The sequence below is a fragment of the Diprion similis genome, chromosome 12 (assembly GCF_021155765.1).
Source record: "Diprion similis isolate iyDipSimi1 chromosome 12, iyDipSimi1.1, whole genome shotgun sequence".
Taxonomy (NCBI): Eukaryota; Metazoa; Arthropoda; class Insecta; order Hymenoptera; family Diprionidae; genus Diprion; species Diprion similis.
Window position 1 is genome coordinate 12,625,789 of NC_060116.1, and position 20,322 is coordinate 12,646,110.

At 43.2% G+C, this 20,322-nt stretch overlaps 1 protein-coding gene across 6 annotated transcripts in view; it reads right to left on the bottom strand.

The window, feature by feature from the left end:
- LOC124412915 (RNA-binding protein Musashi homolog 2-like) overlaps nt 1-20,322 on the bottom strand; it is a 133,294-nt gene that overhangs the window by 56,149 nt on the left and 56,823 nt on the right. Inside the window, exon 1 of one of the 6 annotated variants that reach the window (XM_046893135.1) lies at nt 848-1,157. The exons of the other annotated variants lie outside the window; for them this stretch is intronic. Within the exon in view, the coding sequence (XP_046749091.1) occupies nt 848-879 (32 nt within the window). The 5' untranslated portion in view covers nt 880-1,157. Of the gene's footprint in view, nt 1-847; nt 1,158-20,322 lie in introns of those variants that run through there. 6 annotated transcript variants of the gene reach the window in all.

A 20,322-nucleotide genomic window follows, 5' to 3' on the forward strand; every position in this document is an offset into this window, starting at 1 on the left:
AGAGAGCAATAGACGGACGTAGTTATTCTTTGTTGTAAATAAAATACAAGTACACAATATCGTTGGTAAATAATATGGCTAATATAAGTATAATAATACCCACCCAGCAACTTGGTTTGTTATTCATGTTACCATGGAGATAAAAAAATAGAGAGAGAGACAACGATGCAGCGTGCATATTTACGTCTATAAATATATACACAGAGTAGAGTGTATATGATAATAATAACAACAACAAGAAAAACAATAATAATAATAATTTGTTATTTATTGTTATTATCATTACCACTATTATTACGTAGCAAGAGGTTAGAAATAATAATTATTATTTCTGTATATACATATACATGTAAATAGTGAGAAATAAGACCGGGGCTGAGAGCTATAATAAAGAACAACAAGTAGCATTTTGCGAGCATTATGACGATGACGGTGATGACGATGATGACGATGATGACGATGGCGATGAAAGACATCGACAACAAACCAACCAACCAACCAACCAACCAACCAGCCAACAAATAAATAAGTACATAATAAAGAGACAAACATGACTTCTAACAAAGTGTACAATTTAAGACAATGAATTACGAATCAAGAAACACGTATGTCATGTATGCATGTAGGTAAAACAGACGGGCAACACGACGTCACGACGCGTTCGTCCTTCATCTCGACCAACAACGACAAGAGCAACAAAAACAGCAAAACAATTTCGTCGATCAAACTGCAAGAAGCAGGATCAGGATCCAATCGTATCTGGTGCGAGAATAATAAAGAGGAAAACAAGGACGAGGACGATTCGCGACGTACGTATCCCAGTTTTATTTTGTCTCGTTGCGCTTACCCAACGGCCGGGAACGTCGTGTATGGAAACATCCCTCGGAGGGGTTAGTAAAAAGCGGGTTCAAGCTGCTGCTTCTTCTTCTTCTCCCCCTCTTCCTTGGCCGTATGCTTTTCCCAATTCCTCCACCTTCCTTCGAATATTCGGCGAGTAAGATTTCGCTTGGATTCGTCGTTGATCGGCGGCGTATCGTCCTTTATTCTTCCTAGGTTCACGCCGTCATGTGTGTACACGTCCAGGAACGAATTGATGAGAATAATAACAAGAAGGAACGAGAGGCTTCTAAACACGGCAAACAAACAAGACCGGCACGCGACGCGCGGTTCCGGCAAAAACTATTTATTTCTCTTCTATTTCCTTCTTCAAACGAATAGAAACAGCAACGCCATGCACGCGCGAACAAAGAAACGAACGAACGAACGAGCGAGCGAGCGAGCTCCTGTTGTCCCTCCCTCCCTCTCAACTTCACTTCATTTATTCATTTATTTCTTTACTTTTTTATTTTCTTTATTATTTATCATTTCATCACTGATATATACGTTGCAAACTTGTCCCCGTTGCTCTCAATCGTTTAGTTTTAAAAAACCACGAGAAACGTATAGACGCCGCGTCGTTACGCAGCAGACTCTGCAGGACACAGATAGACAGAGACTACACGCGTTGCTTCTCGCTCCTTTATACACAAAGACACCTATATAGGTGTACCAACACACCGTATAATACGTTTATTCAATCCGGATCACGTTGGACAACGAAGAAACCAACGACGAGACGAGACGATACGATACGATACGATAATACCGAACCACGTTTTCGATTCTTTATTTATTTATATGATAAACATATAACAACGACAATTTGTGTCGTCTGGTCTATTTGCATTTCACTCGATCACTCACTCTCTAACAAGCTAACAATGTATAAATTCACTCTCACTTCAATTTCCTCTTCTTCTTCTTCTTCTTCTTTCTATTCTTATTTATTCATCCGTGTAGTATCAAAGAAACTTTACACACTTGTTTCTCTTCAACCGTCGACTACGTACGTATATGTATGTGTGTATGTATGCGTGTACGTGTAAGAACAGGTTAATTGGCTAATCTGATCAAACTATACATTGTCATCACATCAACTTTGCAACTCAGAGAGGAGTGTGGGGGGGGGGGGGGGGGTTTAAGGATTACAACAATAATAATAATATCAATAATCAATCAATATCAAGAAGAATAAATAACGATATATATATATAAGATATAGATAATCGAGCGAGGGTACGGAGGGTGGGTGTAGGGGAATTTTCTAATAAATATTACACACAGAAAACACAACTCTCTACGCGCTAAAGAGACCGGAGAATGAACGGAATACAAGCAGAGTCGCGGTGCGTCTCTCGCGTCGGCTGGCAGCTGTGCGCCGCTTGCCGCTCGTCGACCGTTTCCTCGGGGCGAATGGGGGGGGGAGGGGGGAGGGGAAGGGTAGAGGGGGGATGGGGGGGGATGGGATCGAGGGGTGGGGGCGACGCGAGCGAACCCCTGCGCCCCGGCGGACGGAGGGCGAACTATAAACCGGCGAAACCCCGCGGGCGCCGAAGCCCTTCGACTGCCTGGAACTCGGATAGATCGGGGGTTCTCATTGTTCTCAGGGCTGAAGGCAGCGACCCTTCCTTAGACCCTCCAGCGATTCTCAACCCCCGTCACTCGGGACTTGGTGAATGGATGGATGGATGGATGGATGGATGGATGGGAGGTTCGAATACCGGCTAATGGGGGATTCTAGTCGCATTGATTACGTCGCTTCGTCTTATATGCCGGGATGTTTCACGGGAATTTGTTGTTTACTTGTATAGTGTTGTTGTATGACGGAGAAAATTGTTTATGAATTTATTTTAATTTATAATAATTGCCTTTTAAGGATTCACGTTGAACTTTGTGGTTTGTGCTGCGGTTTTCGCTTGAACGAAAACGAAGGTGTTTTAATTTTCCTGTAAAATGATCGACGCAGATCGGTGTTTTGCGTAATTGCAGATCGGGTTCGTCATTGTTTACCCATTTACAGTCTTTCAATCTCTCGACGCGTGCTTCCTTCGGTAGATATGTCGGCGTACTTACTTGTTTACACCTGCATCTGCGAATACGTCGCATAAACTCGGATGAGGATAAATTTTTGGCAATATTGTCTACACACGCGTCCGCGAACCTGTGATTAACGCCGCGTTCGTGTGTGTTTTCTACCTGACGCTCGAGCGAGGCTGTTTACTATTCGCAGGGCGTTTCTGTAGTGTAACAACACTGAATGCTCCAGAACTGTATACACTCGCAGTCCGAACCCAACAATGGCGAATTGGTATTTAAATTGCCGGTTTTCGATTCTCGGCTTTTCAATTTCACGTAAATAGTGAGAAAAATTATTCACAATTAAATTACCATCAGGATGTTGCAGAAACGTTGACGAGAAAATTTTTTTGTATGCCAAACTTACACAGAACCGTAATTATATATGAATATATGTATATGAGCAGAGTCTTGCGTCGTTACACTGTGCACTCCTGTTATAGTTGTTCTTATTCTTGCACACAAATGTAATGACTCTCTTGTTGTTCACGAAACCTTCTAATTAATTGCAAAAACGTAAAGAACTGCTTATCCGCAGCTGCGAAAGCTGGTATCATTTTATTCCTCTACAATGAGAAGTACGAGGAATCCGTTCTACGAATCATGATCAGGAAAAATGGCGCAAAACACTTCTGATTCATTCGCGAAGGTCTTACACTTTATTGAGAAGTTCGCCGCCGTTTTGAAAAACAGACCGACGAAACACGTGTGCTGCACTTGACGCGAGACTCTGAGTCTCTCGATACAAAGCAGGTTGAATCACTGCATTGGAAGATTTACAATTAGCTTAACTACAATTTCGTCATACTCGACTTTCATCTTTCTAGTTAAAATTTATTCATGAAATATTATTATTGAAATAATAAATATGTATATGAAATTTATGCAGATTCCATTTTTATCGTAATAATTTGGTAAGCTTGCAGGTAGAAAATTCCTTTGAATTTAAAAAATACAACTCTCGAAAACGTAAATTGGATCAATTATACTGTGACCTCGAATTCTTTTTTCTCTTTCCTGTAGGAAAAAAACAAAACGAAATGAAAAATAAACATAAAGAAGAAATAATATCCAAATCTGCAATCTATAATACAAAAGTGCATTTTCAGATAATCGCTGCACAGAATATCAAACATTCTGAATCGTTCATGTATCTACATATCGTATAACCTGTATACAGTATAACTTATAAATACGTACATACATATACATGGTATAAATCCACATAACATTCCGGTGTTGCGTTGAAAGAACCAAAACAATGAAATGGCGTTATCTTAATTCGCGGTGTGCAGACGCTAGACGCAGCAAGTAGTTATATATATATATATATAATATAGATCATATGTATAATAATATACATGCATATAAAGTATCATTAACATCACCCACGTGGCATATCACGTAGTTCTGCACACATAAACTTTGCGTATAATAAACGATAGTTGGCAAGATTATAATACGTCATACGTTGTATGCACATATGTATGTACGGAGACAAATTCTGTGCAACGAATTAGCAATACAAATAGTTTGCACAAGTGTGTATACATATTCATATAAGGTATAGTATATACCTATAATGTACAAGTATAAACAGCACGGTGCGAAATGCACTGGGAAATTTACAACCATATATAATAATAACATGCGTGTAATATGCATAATACGTAGTATAACCGCGTAAAATTTTGTTTAAACCTCCGCAATAATTTTCCCCTGTAGAATTTTCCGTATTCAACGACGAGACACAAGGGAGCTTTGCGTTGAAACCGACGCGGCGCGATACGAACCGGCAGCTGCAGCTCCGCGTCACGTCTCTATATAACTGTACATATAGAGGCAGATGAATTTGAAAATAATAATACCAATTTGCCGGATACGGAACTTTTTTACAGAGTGAATAATTCATCCGCATCGACTGATCACTGATCACTCCTCGACGTAATGTTAAAATTCTTGTAGCAAAAACGCGTAACGATGCATTATCACATCTGGAATTCGAATTTTTTTTTTCTTTTTTCTTTCTTTTTTGCCTACAGATTTTCTGCAACGTGAAAATATAAAATAAAAATTATACGGCAAGTACGTCGGATTAAAGAATCTAATAAGATTGAATCCGATTTTTGGCAATTCGTCGAAACCGGGTGACGTATAAGGTACCTTGTGACGTCACGAGGTGCAGCTTCGAGTTATGCAACGCCGCAAACGCAAACGAGGCGCAGCGACTGCACTTTTGCGACTTTGTATCCTGTCTAGGCGAGAGGCGGGGTGCGGCGGGTATTTCCCTCCGGTTCCCGGTTCCCGTTCCTCGAGGAACACAGTCTGACTGTCTGGCTGCCCCCCTGTCGGTCCTTTGTACTCTCACCCATCCAGATTGCAAATGTGGTCGAGAAAATGCAGAGGTGCTATAATATGGGCGGGCGTCGTGTGTGCGAGAGGATAATGCCGCGCGGATTAATCCTGAAGCCTCGGGAAAAGTTCCCTTTTAAGGAGCCTTGATCTGCACGTATATTCATGTATAAATACATATATACACGCGTGCGTGCATATGTGGCATATGGGGAGATGCAGGAAAGGATAAGGGCTGACCGACGCCCTTTGTTAAGGACTCTTCTCTCTGTCTCATTCCCTTTACCTCTTCTTCTTTTTCTTCTCTTTCTTCATTTTCATCTCTTTCATTTTCATCTCCATTGGGCACTGTAGGACTAGGAAAAGCTCGGCTCGTTCACACGTTTCGCGTTATCACACCCAACTTCCGTGTGACCCGCCTCCGGATCACCAGCTTCATTCGCTTTTATCGTTCTCCCTTAAGGCCCTTCAGAGGCAAATAGATGTAATCATACGTATGATACGTATTTGATTAAATTAAAGCCCAGTCGCTTATATTATAATTATTGAATGATTAGTGAATAAAAATGAAACGAGTTTAGCCTGTGTTTTTTTATTTTCATCATTTGCAAATTTTTATTTTTTTCTAATCCAAATCCTTTTCGGAATGTGACCTATACTTCTGTACCACAAAGGTATAGTTTCCTAGTCTGCTCACTACGCACGCCTGTCCGCATAAGTACGTCGCGACTGAGGGAAGACAGAAAAAATGAGGAAAAAATTGCGTCTACCTACTTGGGACAAGATGAAAGACAGAAATAAAAACGTAAGAATGAAGAAAAAAAAAAAAAAAAAAAAAAATGGTGTCAAGGTGCCCGGGTGTACCCTCATCCGTAATCCTGAGTAGGCTCACCGAATGCGTACAATATAAAGGCGATCGAGCGGCGAGTTACTTCAAAGAATAAAGCTCTCGAGGAGGGTTGTACATAAACGCTTGGTAAGCGACGTTACGGCGAAACCGTCGTTCCCAGTAACGTTTCATACTCATAGTTATAGCAGAGGCGAGTCGAAATATCGCCAAATATCGCCAAATATGGCCAAATATGGCCGACCTTATTTGCTTTAAAGCCGGCCTCTCGGGGGCGGCGAACATGTACGCGTGTATGTACATGTATGTGTGTATATATATATATACTCTTAGACACGCGTCCGGGGGTATAACCTATGGCAAAGGGTACTCAGGTTGGAGGCGCGCCAGGATACCAGCAGCTTCGGTTGTTTGCCTTATATTTCACGCTCTACAGGGTGCGCAAAAACGAAAGAGAGAAAGAATTTTCGGTAATAAAGAAGAAAGAAAGAAGAAGAAGAAGAAGAAAAAAAAACAACAACGGGAAACCACCCGCAACAAAAAGAAACGAAAACAGAGAATGAAGAATGGTAAAGAGAGAAAGAGACCGAATCGCAGTGGGAGAGGGAAAAGCGCTTAAAGCTACAATTACGAGGGTAATTTAGAAAGGACCGCCTGCACGTCCGGAGATTTGAATTTTCGTGAAAATTAGACTCACTGATGCTGACGAAAGCGCGTCTGCGTCCCGAAGCCGGGAACGTAGCTTAACGTTGGTTAACTGTCCAAACATTAGTCTTCGAGCCAACCTACCCTCCTCCGACACAACTCAGCCCTGACCTCTCTGGATGTAGGTACGTATCGGGGCTTTTGCAAGCCGGGCTAAAATTATTACACTTGAAATGGTAAAAATGTTCCCTCTGAATCGTGGACAGAACGTTTAGAATCCTATCACATGTAGTTTGTTTCGTGCATCCGCAAGGACTATTTGCAGGTCGGACGATTCGAGGATCAAGTTTCCGTGACACTGAACGATGAATAAATACTCAAACTTCTCCAAAAAAACTTTGCGTACCAGATGAAATCATAGAATTTGGTATACCTACGAGAAAAAGTTTGCAGTTGGTTGACCGTTCGCTTGGTCGAAGTTGTCGAAAGAATTTCACGTTGTTAAGACTTTCATCAGCCTCGAGGACCATTCCAGAAGGTAACTGTGAAGAGGCATTCTCTGATCATGATCGAGAATGATGGAGAATAATGGGCAAGGGCACAGAGGGTCGGATAAGAGTTCGGAAATCGAAGTGCGAGCGACTAGTGCAGGGAGGATAAGTAGTATAAGCGCGAAGAGTGTCTCGATGTATTGGAGAGTGTACGAAAGGCTACGCGAGACCTCCGGAGGTCTCCTCTGTCGTGGTGGAAGGTGAGAACAAAAAGCCGGAAGCTTGGAACGAGTAGGTAGATAGGTAGGTAGGTAGGTACCTACGTAGTGTCCGGTGTCTACGCGGCCAGCGATCCCCGAGGGTAACCTAAGCCTCGAGAGGCCAACCAGTGAGGAGAAGTCGATCAGGGGCGGGGGGAGGGGGACGTATAAGTGCGACATACACGACGTTGATACACCTCCACGGGGATGATAAGGATACTTGTGCACTGCCGGGGCTTTGCCGAGAGAAACCTGTTCGCGTTCCGGCTCTGCGAGGTTTATTACACTCTTAAACTTAATTTGTAACGTCGCTGTCTGTACCTTTTCGAAGGCTGTAAGTATTGGCCTGATCGCGTCGTTCGATATTCTTGTTGCAGAACGGGCACGAGTGGGTGATCAGGAAGTTTGCGCAAGTTTTGATCCTGAACATGGTCTACGTGGGAGTTCTATACTCAGTCGGTACGTTAAAGCTGAAGTTAAAATTGCGAATGCTTGAACGTTGGTGTGATGTACGGGACATCGAAGGACGCGGTAATATATCAGTGCAGAAGATGACTGACTACCGTCAAATGTAAATTCCGAGAGTTGAAACGGTTGAGAAAATTTCACCGACGACCCTATAAACGTTATACCTGAAATTACTTGATGGGATATCAAAACACGGCGGGTGAGTTCGGTGCTTTCAGACACCTCGAACTCCCGAGGGATAATTGAAATGGATTATTTATCAGTGATTTTCAGTCAACGGCCACTTTGAACGTTACAGGATTTTGGGAACGGGCTTCTTCGGTCGCAAATTGTATAATTTGTACCTACGAAATCACTAAAATCTGAAGAAAAAAACTCCTAAAGTTGCTCCGAATAAATCAGGGTTACAATTGAATGATCACTTAGACTTTGCGACTTGCTTCATGCAGATTGAACTATTGTTTCACCGTAAATGAAACAGTTGGACGAAACCAGAAGCTGGCTATGAAAACCTAAAGTAGGTACTGCGACGATCGGGTCAGTAGTATCGGAATTAAGTGCAGGTGAGTGAGGTTAGTGCAGGCGACCGGTCGTTAGCACGAACCAGGACGAAGATCGTCAGCTGTCGGACCAAGAGGCGTAGTTCCTGCCGCCTGGCACGAGGCTAGGTAGTCATGCAGAGTCCCTAGCTGCAGGGCTGACGGACATGTAAACCTTACAATTCGTTACGCCATATGGTTTTCGTGGCTCGTGCTATGGCCGTTTCCTGCCTTCACTGGATCCCCGTTTCGCTTACACGGACAATCGGACGGCGGTCCGCAAGTCACGTGGAAGAATCTTTCCGCAAGTCGAAGGGATCCATAGGGACCACTGAGTGGAGTGGACTTGTTTGCTTGGGGGACTTATTCATCGGTTCGAAAGAACAGCGGGACTTTGAGCAAATTGATTAGCAGTTATCGATAGTCTTGGGATTCGTTATGCCACGTGGTTCGCGTTTTATATCGATCTATAACGTATGCCTTATCCTTATCCTACCAATTTCCTGCTTTGGATTTCATCGCGGCTGATCTTTGGGTCCTAGATTAGGTTTGTTAAATCGAAATATCATGGAGGGATAGCGTGCCGCATCGGAATTGCGGTACCTCGGCAAATAACGTCGATCTCAGGATTTACGGTAAGACTGTTTCCGCTGTTTCCCTGCATCACTCACAATCAGACCACCACAACGGGTTTCTAGTATTTTCGACGTGTTTTCAACTCCACTCTGACTCTCTGAAATTCTGCCAACTTCGACGAGCGTTCCGCATGAATTGCGGTACAACCGCGACGACGAGGTTGGTATAAGCGCTGTCCATCACTCTAATGAGTTTGTCAAACTATTCGCATCGCGGCGAGTGTACACGTGCGGGAAACAAGACCAGCGGTCGCTGTTAAGTTGCCGCAGCCTGTCGTCCCACTCTAGGTACGCGATATCAAATTATACTAAATTTACTCTCATTATTCCAATACCACTCGACGCCTCCCGTCCCCATGACAAAGTTCGACGATGGTGCGTGACTCGAACTTCGATATTCCACAACAAATGTACGTAGCATTCAGAAATCCACACATCGCACCATTTTTTAAACACTTCTTCTAAAAAGTAGTCCAATGGACACCGGGTATAAAAGTGTGACTGTAAGTGCCTTCAGTTCAACTTCGGCGACGTTGACCTTGGCTGACCAAAATTGATGTCTCACTCTAATTCTCAAGACTCCACAATCCGAGGTGGGATCATATCGTGGCTAATTCGTCCAGCCGCGATTTGAATCTGGAAGATAGATAGAAGTACGTGGTTCAATCAATTAGCGCGTGTATCAGCTGCAGGAAGACGGAACGTCGTTTAAGGACAAGTCGGCACGCGGTGCCAATCAGCGGGCTGAGCGATGAGATGGATGGCTCCTGGGGCTCAGGGCCAATTCGAACCAATCCAGTCCAATTGGGTACTATCGATCTGTGGACGAGGGAGCTATAGACTAACCTAACCTGACCTAACTCAACCGGCGAGTAACGTGCGTGGCCAAATGGCTTACGTTAGAAAAGAGGTTCGGGGTACGCGGACATTTTTTTTTTTCTGCAGGGGACGGTTTTTCCCTCCTAAAACTTTTCAACCCCAAAAAACTCCAACGACGCGATTCTCGAACGGATTTGATTTACGACGCGAGGGTCCATATTTTACAATACAAATCGGGCGAAAACTCTGGAATCGACGTTAACCGTTGACAATTTTTGCATCCAAACGGGCTTGGGAATGATTATTATACTGCATTTATATACATATATACTATCGGTCAATAGAGGTATATCGAGTTTTACTCATCTCTGCTAATTGGCATGGATGCACGCTGCCACCTTCCAATTTACCAAAGTGTATCACGTTCTCGATTCCATCCCGAATTCGGACAACCGCAATCATAATTATGATGGTTATACACCTTCGGCACTAATGACCACTATAATCATTGTATCATTGGGTGGAATTTGCAACAGGATATTCTATGGAACCGCAAGTAAATATATCTATGCAGTTTCCAAACTTCAGTGAGAAAGTGTTTTAGAATTATCAGATCTTCCAGGTAATTTCAGCATTTGAAAATACATGACCGGACTGATTGATCGTTGACCCCTGCATTTATGCAAATCGCATAAAATCCCGCGAAAGCAAACATCTACGCAGTGATTTAAGCCCGGCACGTTTACCCCTTCCCCCTAAGCACAATAGAATATTCCACGAGCGGATGTGTACTCACGTCTCCTCGGACTACCTGCACAAAGTGATTCTATGTGTGATTCAAATTCAGTCGGACACCTACATGTGTCTTATATAGGTTTATATAGGTGGATGTGCTACATCCAAGATGCATCACGAGTCCGCCGCGTGGCTCTCATCCACAAATCCTCCGGCTCGATGCTGATCGGATCCACGTCCGTGCCGACTACCTACGTCAAGCCTTCTAATCAGCTTCACTGCAGGGATTGGATGGAAAAAACAGAGGACGAGATAGCGTAAATAGCTTGGGGTTGAAGTCGGTGACAGCAGATCTTATGGTGACCATGAACCCGAATCGTGGCTGTGCTTGAGTTGAAGCAGCAGACGTCATGGTCACTCTCACATCAGCTTTGCAATTTTCCCATTAATTTGGAGGAGTCGTAAGACCGAAGCGATTGCTCTGATCTCATGTGGGGCACAAAAGTTGAGCTCCTTTAAATTCATCGTGACATGCTGGTGATAGAGACTGAAATGCAGTGAAGATGCAGGGAGTAAAAGTTAACATAAGAGGCGTCGCAACGAGCGACGTACCCGACTTTACTGTTTAACGCGCTCTGTGCAACGTCCATCGTTACGTATGTACGACTTCTCAGACTCGCTGAAAGAAGCTGTGCCGAGACGAGGAGGAGAGAGAAAAGCGGCAGCCGGTTTGCCAGACGTCCGTCTGCTCGTGTCTGCTCGTCTGCACGCGTCTTGTCTGCGTGTGCAGCCCACCAATGCGCACGCACGTTTCTTGGATTCACTCTGCGGCTGCATGGTGCACTCTTGCACCGGACAAAATTTATCCAACTCAAAGACGCGGCACTCGAGTCGAGTAGATTCGAGTCGAGTCGAGTCGAGTCGAGTCGAGGCGGGAACTGGGTGCAGTGGAGGTTCCTCTGCGTCGGGACACCATTGCAGGGCAAGTCTTCTCTTCTTGAACACGCCCTTTGACGAGCGACTCATTCGTCCGTCAGCCAGACTCCAAGGATATCAAAGGCTAGCATGAACGATGAAAAACCGAGCACCACCCGCCGTTCCTTGTATTTTTAAACGATCTATGATCCCACGGTCTTCGATCTTCTCGCCCGGGCTCCAAATCGGGAACTCGAGAACTTGGAAGAGGTCGGAAAAAGGACACGCGCTGTCAACTTCACCTACTGTGAAGTGAAATGGAATCCAAGCGCATATCGACGTATCGACAGTCCCGGAGACCCGGAAGAATCTCTCGATGTACAGCAGCCTGTGACAGTTTCGATACCGTTTCTATAAGCATCCCGAGGTGGAAGCGGAAAATGGATTCTCGACTGTCACTCGGGGCCTCTGATTTACTCGACGTCGTCGGCATGATCTTTGATTTAGTATACCGTCTATACAGGATCATTAGGCAAGATAATTCCAAGCAAACAGAAGCTCGTTCTACAGCTGCGAAGAGTATGAACTGAAGAACTTCATATCAAGCTTCGCCAAAGTGCATTTCCAACACTAAACTTCTTCTAAAACCAAGACATAAAAAAAGGTGAATTTGCACCGAAGCTTATAGGCACCTCCGTGGTATTATGATGCGGAAGGGGAAAGTCCCATGAATCAGACGAGAGGGTCTAGGTAAGTGGAAATCGCATGGCCTTGACTATTGGCGTGGCTTAAAGACCCCGGAAATTGAGCTAATAAATTTTCGTTACCATAAATCGTCCCGCAGCTACTCACCACCAGCCGTCTTCCATGAACTCAACACGCTGCTGGAGCAAAATAGTGGTTAAAGAAAGGCGTCGGATGCCGCCGATGCCGCCGTAAGCGCTGAAAGGTGTGTTTATTTCCATCGAAGGATTTTCATTTTCATCGTGTTCGTGCCGGAATTTCAAATCACCCGCGACGAATCGAGTGCACTTCCTACTTTATTTACCCCACCCGTTTAACTCCCATCCTCTTCATATGTATACATACATATATATATATATGTATACACGTAGTATATACACTCGTGTTTTAAATCCGATCAGATTTCCGGCCTGTAGGGCTTCTCCCACTGGATTACCGGACGACTCGTCGAGGTGACGACCTCAAGCTTTTCATTTTTTTTCTCGTCTCTCCCTCATTTCAAAGAAGAATAAAAAAAAAAAAAAAATTAAAAAAAAAACAGCTCCGTTACAGCTTTGCTACAGATCAAGAAAAACTTAATCGATTTATACAGTTCACGATGTAGCTGATACTTTAAATTCAAACATTAAAATTGGACAGACTTTGGTGTAGACATGTATTCGACGTGAAAGAAAAATCATTTGGACCCTCTCAAGTTGAGGGTCTCTAAGCAAGAAAGGTTCGCTGAATAGTGAAGACCTGGGGTTTCACTTCTCCCCTCTCAGCCCCTCTCATCTGTTTAATAACGAAAACCTGCACAGCCTTGACTTGGCTTTGGTGCTCGACAACTCGGTCTTTGCTTCTTCTTAATGATACCGAAGACGTTTGAAGGTGGAGAAGGAGGTTCCTGGGTGCTCGAGTCGGCAATTAATTTTGTCACATCACAAGCCCGCCTCGTTGACCCGTCCCGGGTGAAGTTAACAGGTGTTCCTTGTTCGGGTCTCGGATCGAGGAAGTGTGCGAGGAACCCCGATGGGCGACATCCACAGCTGTGTATAAAATCCCTTTCCTCTGTCCGGCGAGAAGCAACAACTTTGCGGTGTGTGTGTCGGTTCGAAACGGAGGTTCAATCTTCTGATTAGAGACGCCGGGCTCAGCGTGGCTTTCGTCGTTCCCCGTTCAATCGATCTTTACGGGAAAACGTGACGTTGCCTTGGCATTACTCAGGGTCCCGCGGTTTGTTTCGACGTTTTCACCTACCCACTAAACGTGGGTCCTTCGTCGTCGTCGAGCCTCGCCAAGTACGGACCCGTAATAACTCCTAACGGATTGTTGAAACGTTCCGCGAACCAACGTGCAGAAATGCAACGACGGAAAGTATTAATGCGACTGGTACGAGGAAGAGGCGAGGCGGAAGTGACGGCCGCATCTTTTTACAACCTCGGTATCGAGGTCCTCCGATGCCCGGGACAGCGGACTGGAATTTGGCCTCCATAAAAGGCCACTGTAGCCCCTCGTCAATTCAGTCCTCGTATATTACGGTTCGTCCAGGTCTCTCCTTGCGTTACGTCTGGCGTAAGAGAGGTAAGAGCGAAACGTGCACTTAATCGCACGAGTACTCGAGTCGCACACCAACTCCTGCGTGTCCTTGGTTCCCAGACTGGTGAACAAGGGACGCTGTTTGTAAAATGTAAATAAATCGTGGGAAAGGTTTGAACAGTAAAGGATAAGGCGAAGAGAGACTCGAGAGGAGTGGATGTGTGTAACTGCAAAAGTCACTGGTTGTAGATCCACGTGGAGTTGCCTGAATATTTCGTCGTCGTGTGCATTGTTCAACAAATTCATTACCCGTCAGAATTGCTTGTTCAGTTTCCCTCATCTCGGTGCCAGATTTCTGCGCAAAAGTTTCCGGAAAACGACGTCATTAAAAACAAGTTGCTTCAATTGTATACGTTGAATCTTTTTTCATTATACTGATCCAATCTATACTTAAGGGAAAAGAAAACGAAAAGGAAAATTCTCAATCACTACAATTTTGATTGATTCAAATAATTCGATCAATCCAATCTTCCCATCGCGAGCAATATGTTTTTATTTTTCCAAGTAAGGTGAGATTATTCGAAAGCCTAACTATGGCGAAATAAATAAGTACAAATATAAACGCTAAAAATACACGCACAAAGAATATAATATTTCCGTATGTCGAACCGTGAAACGCAGCGTCTCTTTTTTTCTCTCTCTCCCCGTTTTCTGTACGTGTGCGAATGTCTGATCGATAGCGATACGCAGAGGGAGTAGAAAGCGGCGAGTTAGGGGTTGAAAAGGGGTGGTTTGGCAGTCGAGGATGGAGGGAGGATTGGAGGGATGGAGGGAGGGAATAGGGAGAGGGAGGAAGTTGTGACAGGAGAGACCAATGGCAATCTGGTGGCGATATCTCTGGCAGCGTGTCGTAAATCGAATCTAACCGGGCAAGTCGCGCGGGGCTCGATTGATGGGCGTCGCGACGCTGCCGCCGGGGAGACTCTAACCACATCGGCTTTATTATTAGGTCCGAGCTCGCACAGTTTTGCTTCCGCGATTATTACTTCCTCCTCCTCCTCCCCCCTTTCCTACCGTTGTCAAGAAAACGATTATCTACGCACCTTCTTCTTTCACTATTCCACACTATGTGATTATATACATCAATGTGTGTGTGTGTGTGTTTGTAGTGCGATACTCGTATATTATTATGCATAAATATACTTTGAAAAAATATACATATAAATATAATAATCGTTGTACGTATGCATTTTCTCTGTACCAAAGTTTCAAAACTCAATTTTCAACCTACGCTGTTGCACGCTTTGTTCCGTTAAAACTTTGCATCTTATTTTTTGTTCGGATGCAGGATCTATGCGAATATACACTTTGTTACGTTGTATGATAACGTATGTAACACAACGAGATGCATCGTCGCACTAATTACGCGGAAGATGTATTATTTTACCGGTTTCACACATATTTTCTGTTTCAAGATAAAACTTGATTAAAGGTGTGAGCTGGATACAACCTAGTTCGATTAGTAAAAACAAATGCTAATTAAAATAAAAGTCCTACATTCAATAGAAACAATTTCTGTTTCCTGTTACGAAAATAGTGAAACAAGTCATAATTATTCTATTCTAAATACGAAAATTGATCACGAGTACCATATTTCTACATAAATACGATTCTTCCGAGTCCTATTCTTGTAAGTGTATACGTATACAGGCACGTGTAACGAGCAAAGACATTGTTTGAATACCGTCGAAGTTTCTTGAGTGACTTTTCCTCCTTTTCGTCATCGGCCCCTCGAGTTTCAAGTTGAATATTCGTATGCCTCGAGCGTGTTTTAATTGCAGATCGAGTCTTGGGGCGAGGAAATTTAGCGTTTTAACCCGACGTTGACTTAAGTATGTAGTCATGAAACGTCATCGAGATCGAGGCACGCATCCAACGTAGCTTTTATCGCAAGGCGCACGCCAGCTTTATTCAAGCACCAGGCGAATGGCTGGCACCGATTTGCCCGAGACGCCGACGTCGACGTCGGTGGCCGACCAGAGTCAGCCGCTACCACTTGCGACCAACCGGATCGAATCGGCGTCGGTTTTATTTACGCGGCCGTGAAAAGAGCGCGGATCAAAAGAGAACGAGCACCGATAACCCTCGACTATCTATCGCAAACGAGGAAGAGGAAAAAGGAAAAAGGATAAGAAGAGGAACCAGCTTTGGTTTACCGCGCGATAGATGGTTTCCATCTGGTTCTTATGATGATACTCGAAAGAGCCGATTGCCCTGCAGCTTTATGGACCGTGCGTTTCAGATACCTACCGACTTTCGTGTATCTCCTCCAGCGTATCTATATCCACGTATTTACGTAGGTATGTACAGACGTGGCATGTTATGTATATATTTAGAAAAGCACCCCGGGGAAGGCATGCATAACCCCGCGTCTACACACACGCTTCGCTGACTTTCGACGAAGAAATACCCTCTGCAACTGCTCCTGCGAGGTTCGGCATATTTTTCAATGCATTGCGGGTCGTTCAGCGTATTGCACCTGTATCTATTATAAATACGGCACGGACCCAACGTTGATAGAAAAAAAGTCATTTGAATCGACTAAATATGTGTGGTCACGGTTGGCGAAGAGGATATTTATTTGTCCCAATTCAAGATCTCTTGGTTTAATAAAACATTTGTTTGATTTTGACTAAATTTTATTTACACAAATAAATAATCACTTCGCTGAACGTGACCACACATTTAATGATTTAATTACTTTTTTTCTTTCAGTGTTACCGGCTTCGGAAATGCCTGATCATCTCTCGGATTCTTCGGTGAATTCGTTATCGTGGTAGTACCTATATTTATGAGACATTCGCTTTCGTTATTCAAGCAAATAGAAAAAAAAAAAAAAATAATCGTCGGATAAGCTACTCTTGTAATTATTGCACTGAATAATTCATTCCATCGTGAGTTATATTAAAGGAACATGTTGATGTAGAGAAAACGAGAAGTCGAACGAGACTGCGGAAGAACCGAGAACATTACTTTGACGATAAGACGAAAAGTTTTTATTTGTACAGCGGTTTGGCGACGATCGTTTTCTTCGATGGAAAGTTCTTTTTTTTTTGTTTTGTTTCGTACTTTCCCTTCTATCAAACTTTGTTAAAAAGGTTATATCATCGCGAGCCGTAATGTGTAATATATAAACTTGTCCCGAGTGAATATATTTTGAAAATATATTGATATAAAAGAAGTTATAAGTCTCTCGAGGTGTTTTCTTTTCTTTTTTTTTTCTTCTGATAACAAAATTCAGAACTTTTTATACTGTGAGAATCCAAGGGGTGAAAATATGGGAGGTAGGATATTAGCGTGTCATAATGTAATTCTTGCACCGTGAAAATTAAGAAGAATCAAAAAATTGGAACGATTACGATCGTGCGGATAAAATATAATTTTGCAGACATTTACCTTACGGTTTGTTCACGGACGGCGAGTAAATCTTTTCTTTCATGTCTAACGACAAACAAACGAGACTTCGATCTGGCAAAATCTGTAATGCTCAGCCAGAAAATGACAAAGAACGAAAGAGAGGAGAAGGAAAGAAAAATCGTATTAAACGTGAAACCCCGGAGGAGAATTTATTTCCACCGAATGAAATTTACTTTGTATCGTGAGCAGCGAATTGTATACATGCATAAATCACCAAACGTGCTATATGTGTACATACACACACACACATAAATGTGTATATGTATATATATATATATATATATATGCATTATATTTATAAGATATATTTATACACAAGTGTCTAGCTCTTCAAGCCTGTACTAATTTTTTCCGGTGATAAGACGTGGGGGGTCCACATCTTTTACATAGAATCGAGGACTGATTTAGTATTGTGTTCTAAAATACATCAGCTTTAACAAGTTCAAATTTGTTTCCACGTGTATCGTCAATCCGCGCGAGCAGAGGAAAAAGATTGACAGAAAACAATGAAAAGAAGAGAAGGGCTTCGATCAGTGTGATCGAAATACCGCAGAATTGTCATGCGCGTGATATAATGTGTGGGTTTTTGCACACAGACCTCCGACACAACAAAGAGCGATAATTCGCTTCGCATTCCAACATAAAATCGGATAACAGACTCGAGTGAAAGAGTCTCAAGAATTACAGAATTTCATTTTACTTTTTTTCCGGTATATTTTCTTTTCATTTGCAGATACCTTAAGTTCAGTTAGTCTGGATTTGAAATTTTTTCTGCGACCACTTTTCTTTGCTGCTTCTTTATAAGTTTTAAGCAGCTTGGTTGGCCAAAGACCGTGTTGAGTATTCGTCAAATTAATACACTCGTGAGCTGCGAAAATCTCGCAAAAAATATCAGGACGGAGAAGTACTGATATTAAAAATGAAAGCTTAGATATCGATGCTGCTCCGTTTTAAATCGCGTCGAACTGGTTAAAAATCTGGTAAATTCGCCCGTCTTCATTCTGTGGTGCCTCAATTTATTTAGAATACTCGTACCAATAAATTCATTGAAACAATTTTTATTTTTCATTTTCACATTATCAAACGTTAAACATGAGTGAATTTGTAGAAATTAGTCACCTAAGAATAAAATTAGCCATCGTAAAGTGAAATCGAATGGATCTTCTGAATTCTGACGAATTTCGAAGCGATTTGAAATTAAGCATCGATGTCCAAGTTTGAGTTTATAACATTAGTATCCTCCTTTTTTTATCTTCAAAGTCATCTTCGTAGCCTTCTACCGAATCTAACAATTTAATAAATACTAAGTGTGCGGTTACTCCGTGATAAAATTGATAAAAACTGTCAATTTTTTAATGACACTGTTTTTGTGACGAGCCTAATGGACCCCCCCGCCCCCCCCCCCCCCTGCATATAGGCAAACGGGCCGAGAGGTTGGCAGGGTGAGCAAGAGGGTGAGGAGGGTTGGCCGCCCTGCGGCGAGGGTCGCAAACCGGAACGTACGTCGGTGCAGACGACAGCGTTGCAGGAGTCCTGTGGGTGGTACGTTACCGACCGCGAAAACGCCCCGAGATGGGCTTGTTTAGGCCGCAAACTCATTTACCGCCCCCGCCATCCGTCCCGAGGGTGCCTGCCTGCTTACAAAGGTCGCTTTGACTTGGAGGCGCTAAGCCAACGCCCCCGTCAAAGTCCTCCCCTCTCGCCGTGTCAAGAACTACTCACCCCCTCAGCGCCCCTATTTTTCAAGACCATCCGTAGCATCATTTTTCGCAAATTTCCTGTAATATTCTTGTGATCAATTTTATTTTCGTAATTCGTAAAATTCATGTACCTATACGATAACTTCTGCTTATGAAAACTTGCTTACGAATTAGTTCGACACGATTTTTTTTTTATCAATAAAGTTTGACGAATATGGCGATCAATTGATCCCCGGATTTGAAACAAAGAATTGGAAAGAACGGAAGAATTTCGTCGCTTGAGGTGTTTGGGACCTTGAAGGTGGGCGGAATTGATTCTTAGAAGAATTCCACCCCGGAGGTATAATTTGTCCGCGGCCATAGCTGGCCATCGGATGCGGTATTTCGCCATCCGGAATCGACCCGGGCTTATTTGGCGGCCTTTGGGATGTGAGGGGAAACCGGACAGTTTGCAGGGGCGTAAATTCCGGAGGATAAATATTGCGAGTCGAAGACGAATCACAGTTTTTAGGCGAGTGCAGAGGAGCGATTACTATACCGAGTGACTCAAAAGCTTGTTTGCATAAGTTGGCCGCTTCCGACTCTACGCGGTGGATGTAGGAGAAGAAAAGAAAAGGAAAAAAAAACAAAAAAAAAAAAAAAAACGCACTCGCAACCCGCTACGCTGCAGGGAAATTCGTGAGCCGGCAATGAGATTGCGGTACGGTTAACAAGAAACCAGGATATAAATATAAGCCACGAAGGTTAACCGAGAAACATCCTGCACCGTCAGCCAGAGATGAAAATTACACGTTTAAATAGTGGCAGAAACGAATAGAGAAAATTAATACGCCGCGATTCGTCCTGCAGGTAACCGAAGAACGTACCAGCTATGAATTATTCTGCGAGAATTTTGCACTTGTTTGGATAGAAGCAAAAAAAAAATTGTTAATATTAAAATCAACAATGACTATAGAAAAAATTGTAAAACTTATTTCAGTTCGCGGATAATCATCGTTTATAGTCCTCTTCGAGTACAAGACTCAAGCTTTTCATGATCGACATTACGGGTGAGTTAAGATAGTGAAACCAGAATAATTGCGAGTCGGTCGTGGATTAGATGGAGAAAAAAAAGCTAATAAAATTTGAAGGAAGTCCTCTGGAATATTGAACTGTATTAAATCAGTACGTAGAAGTCTCACTGCAATGTATGCGAAACTGAATTCTGTCCGTCACCTTTCAT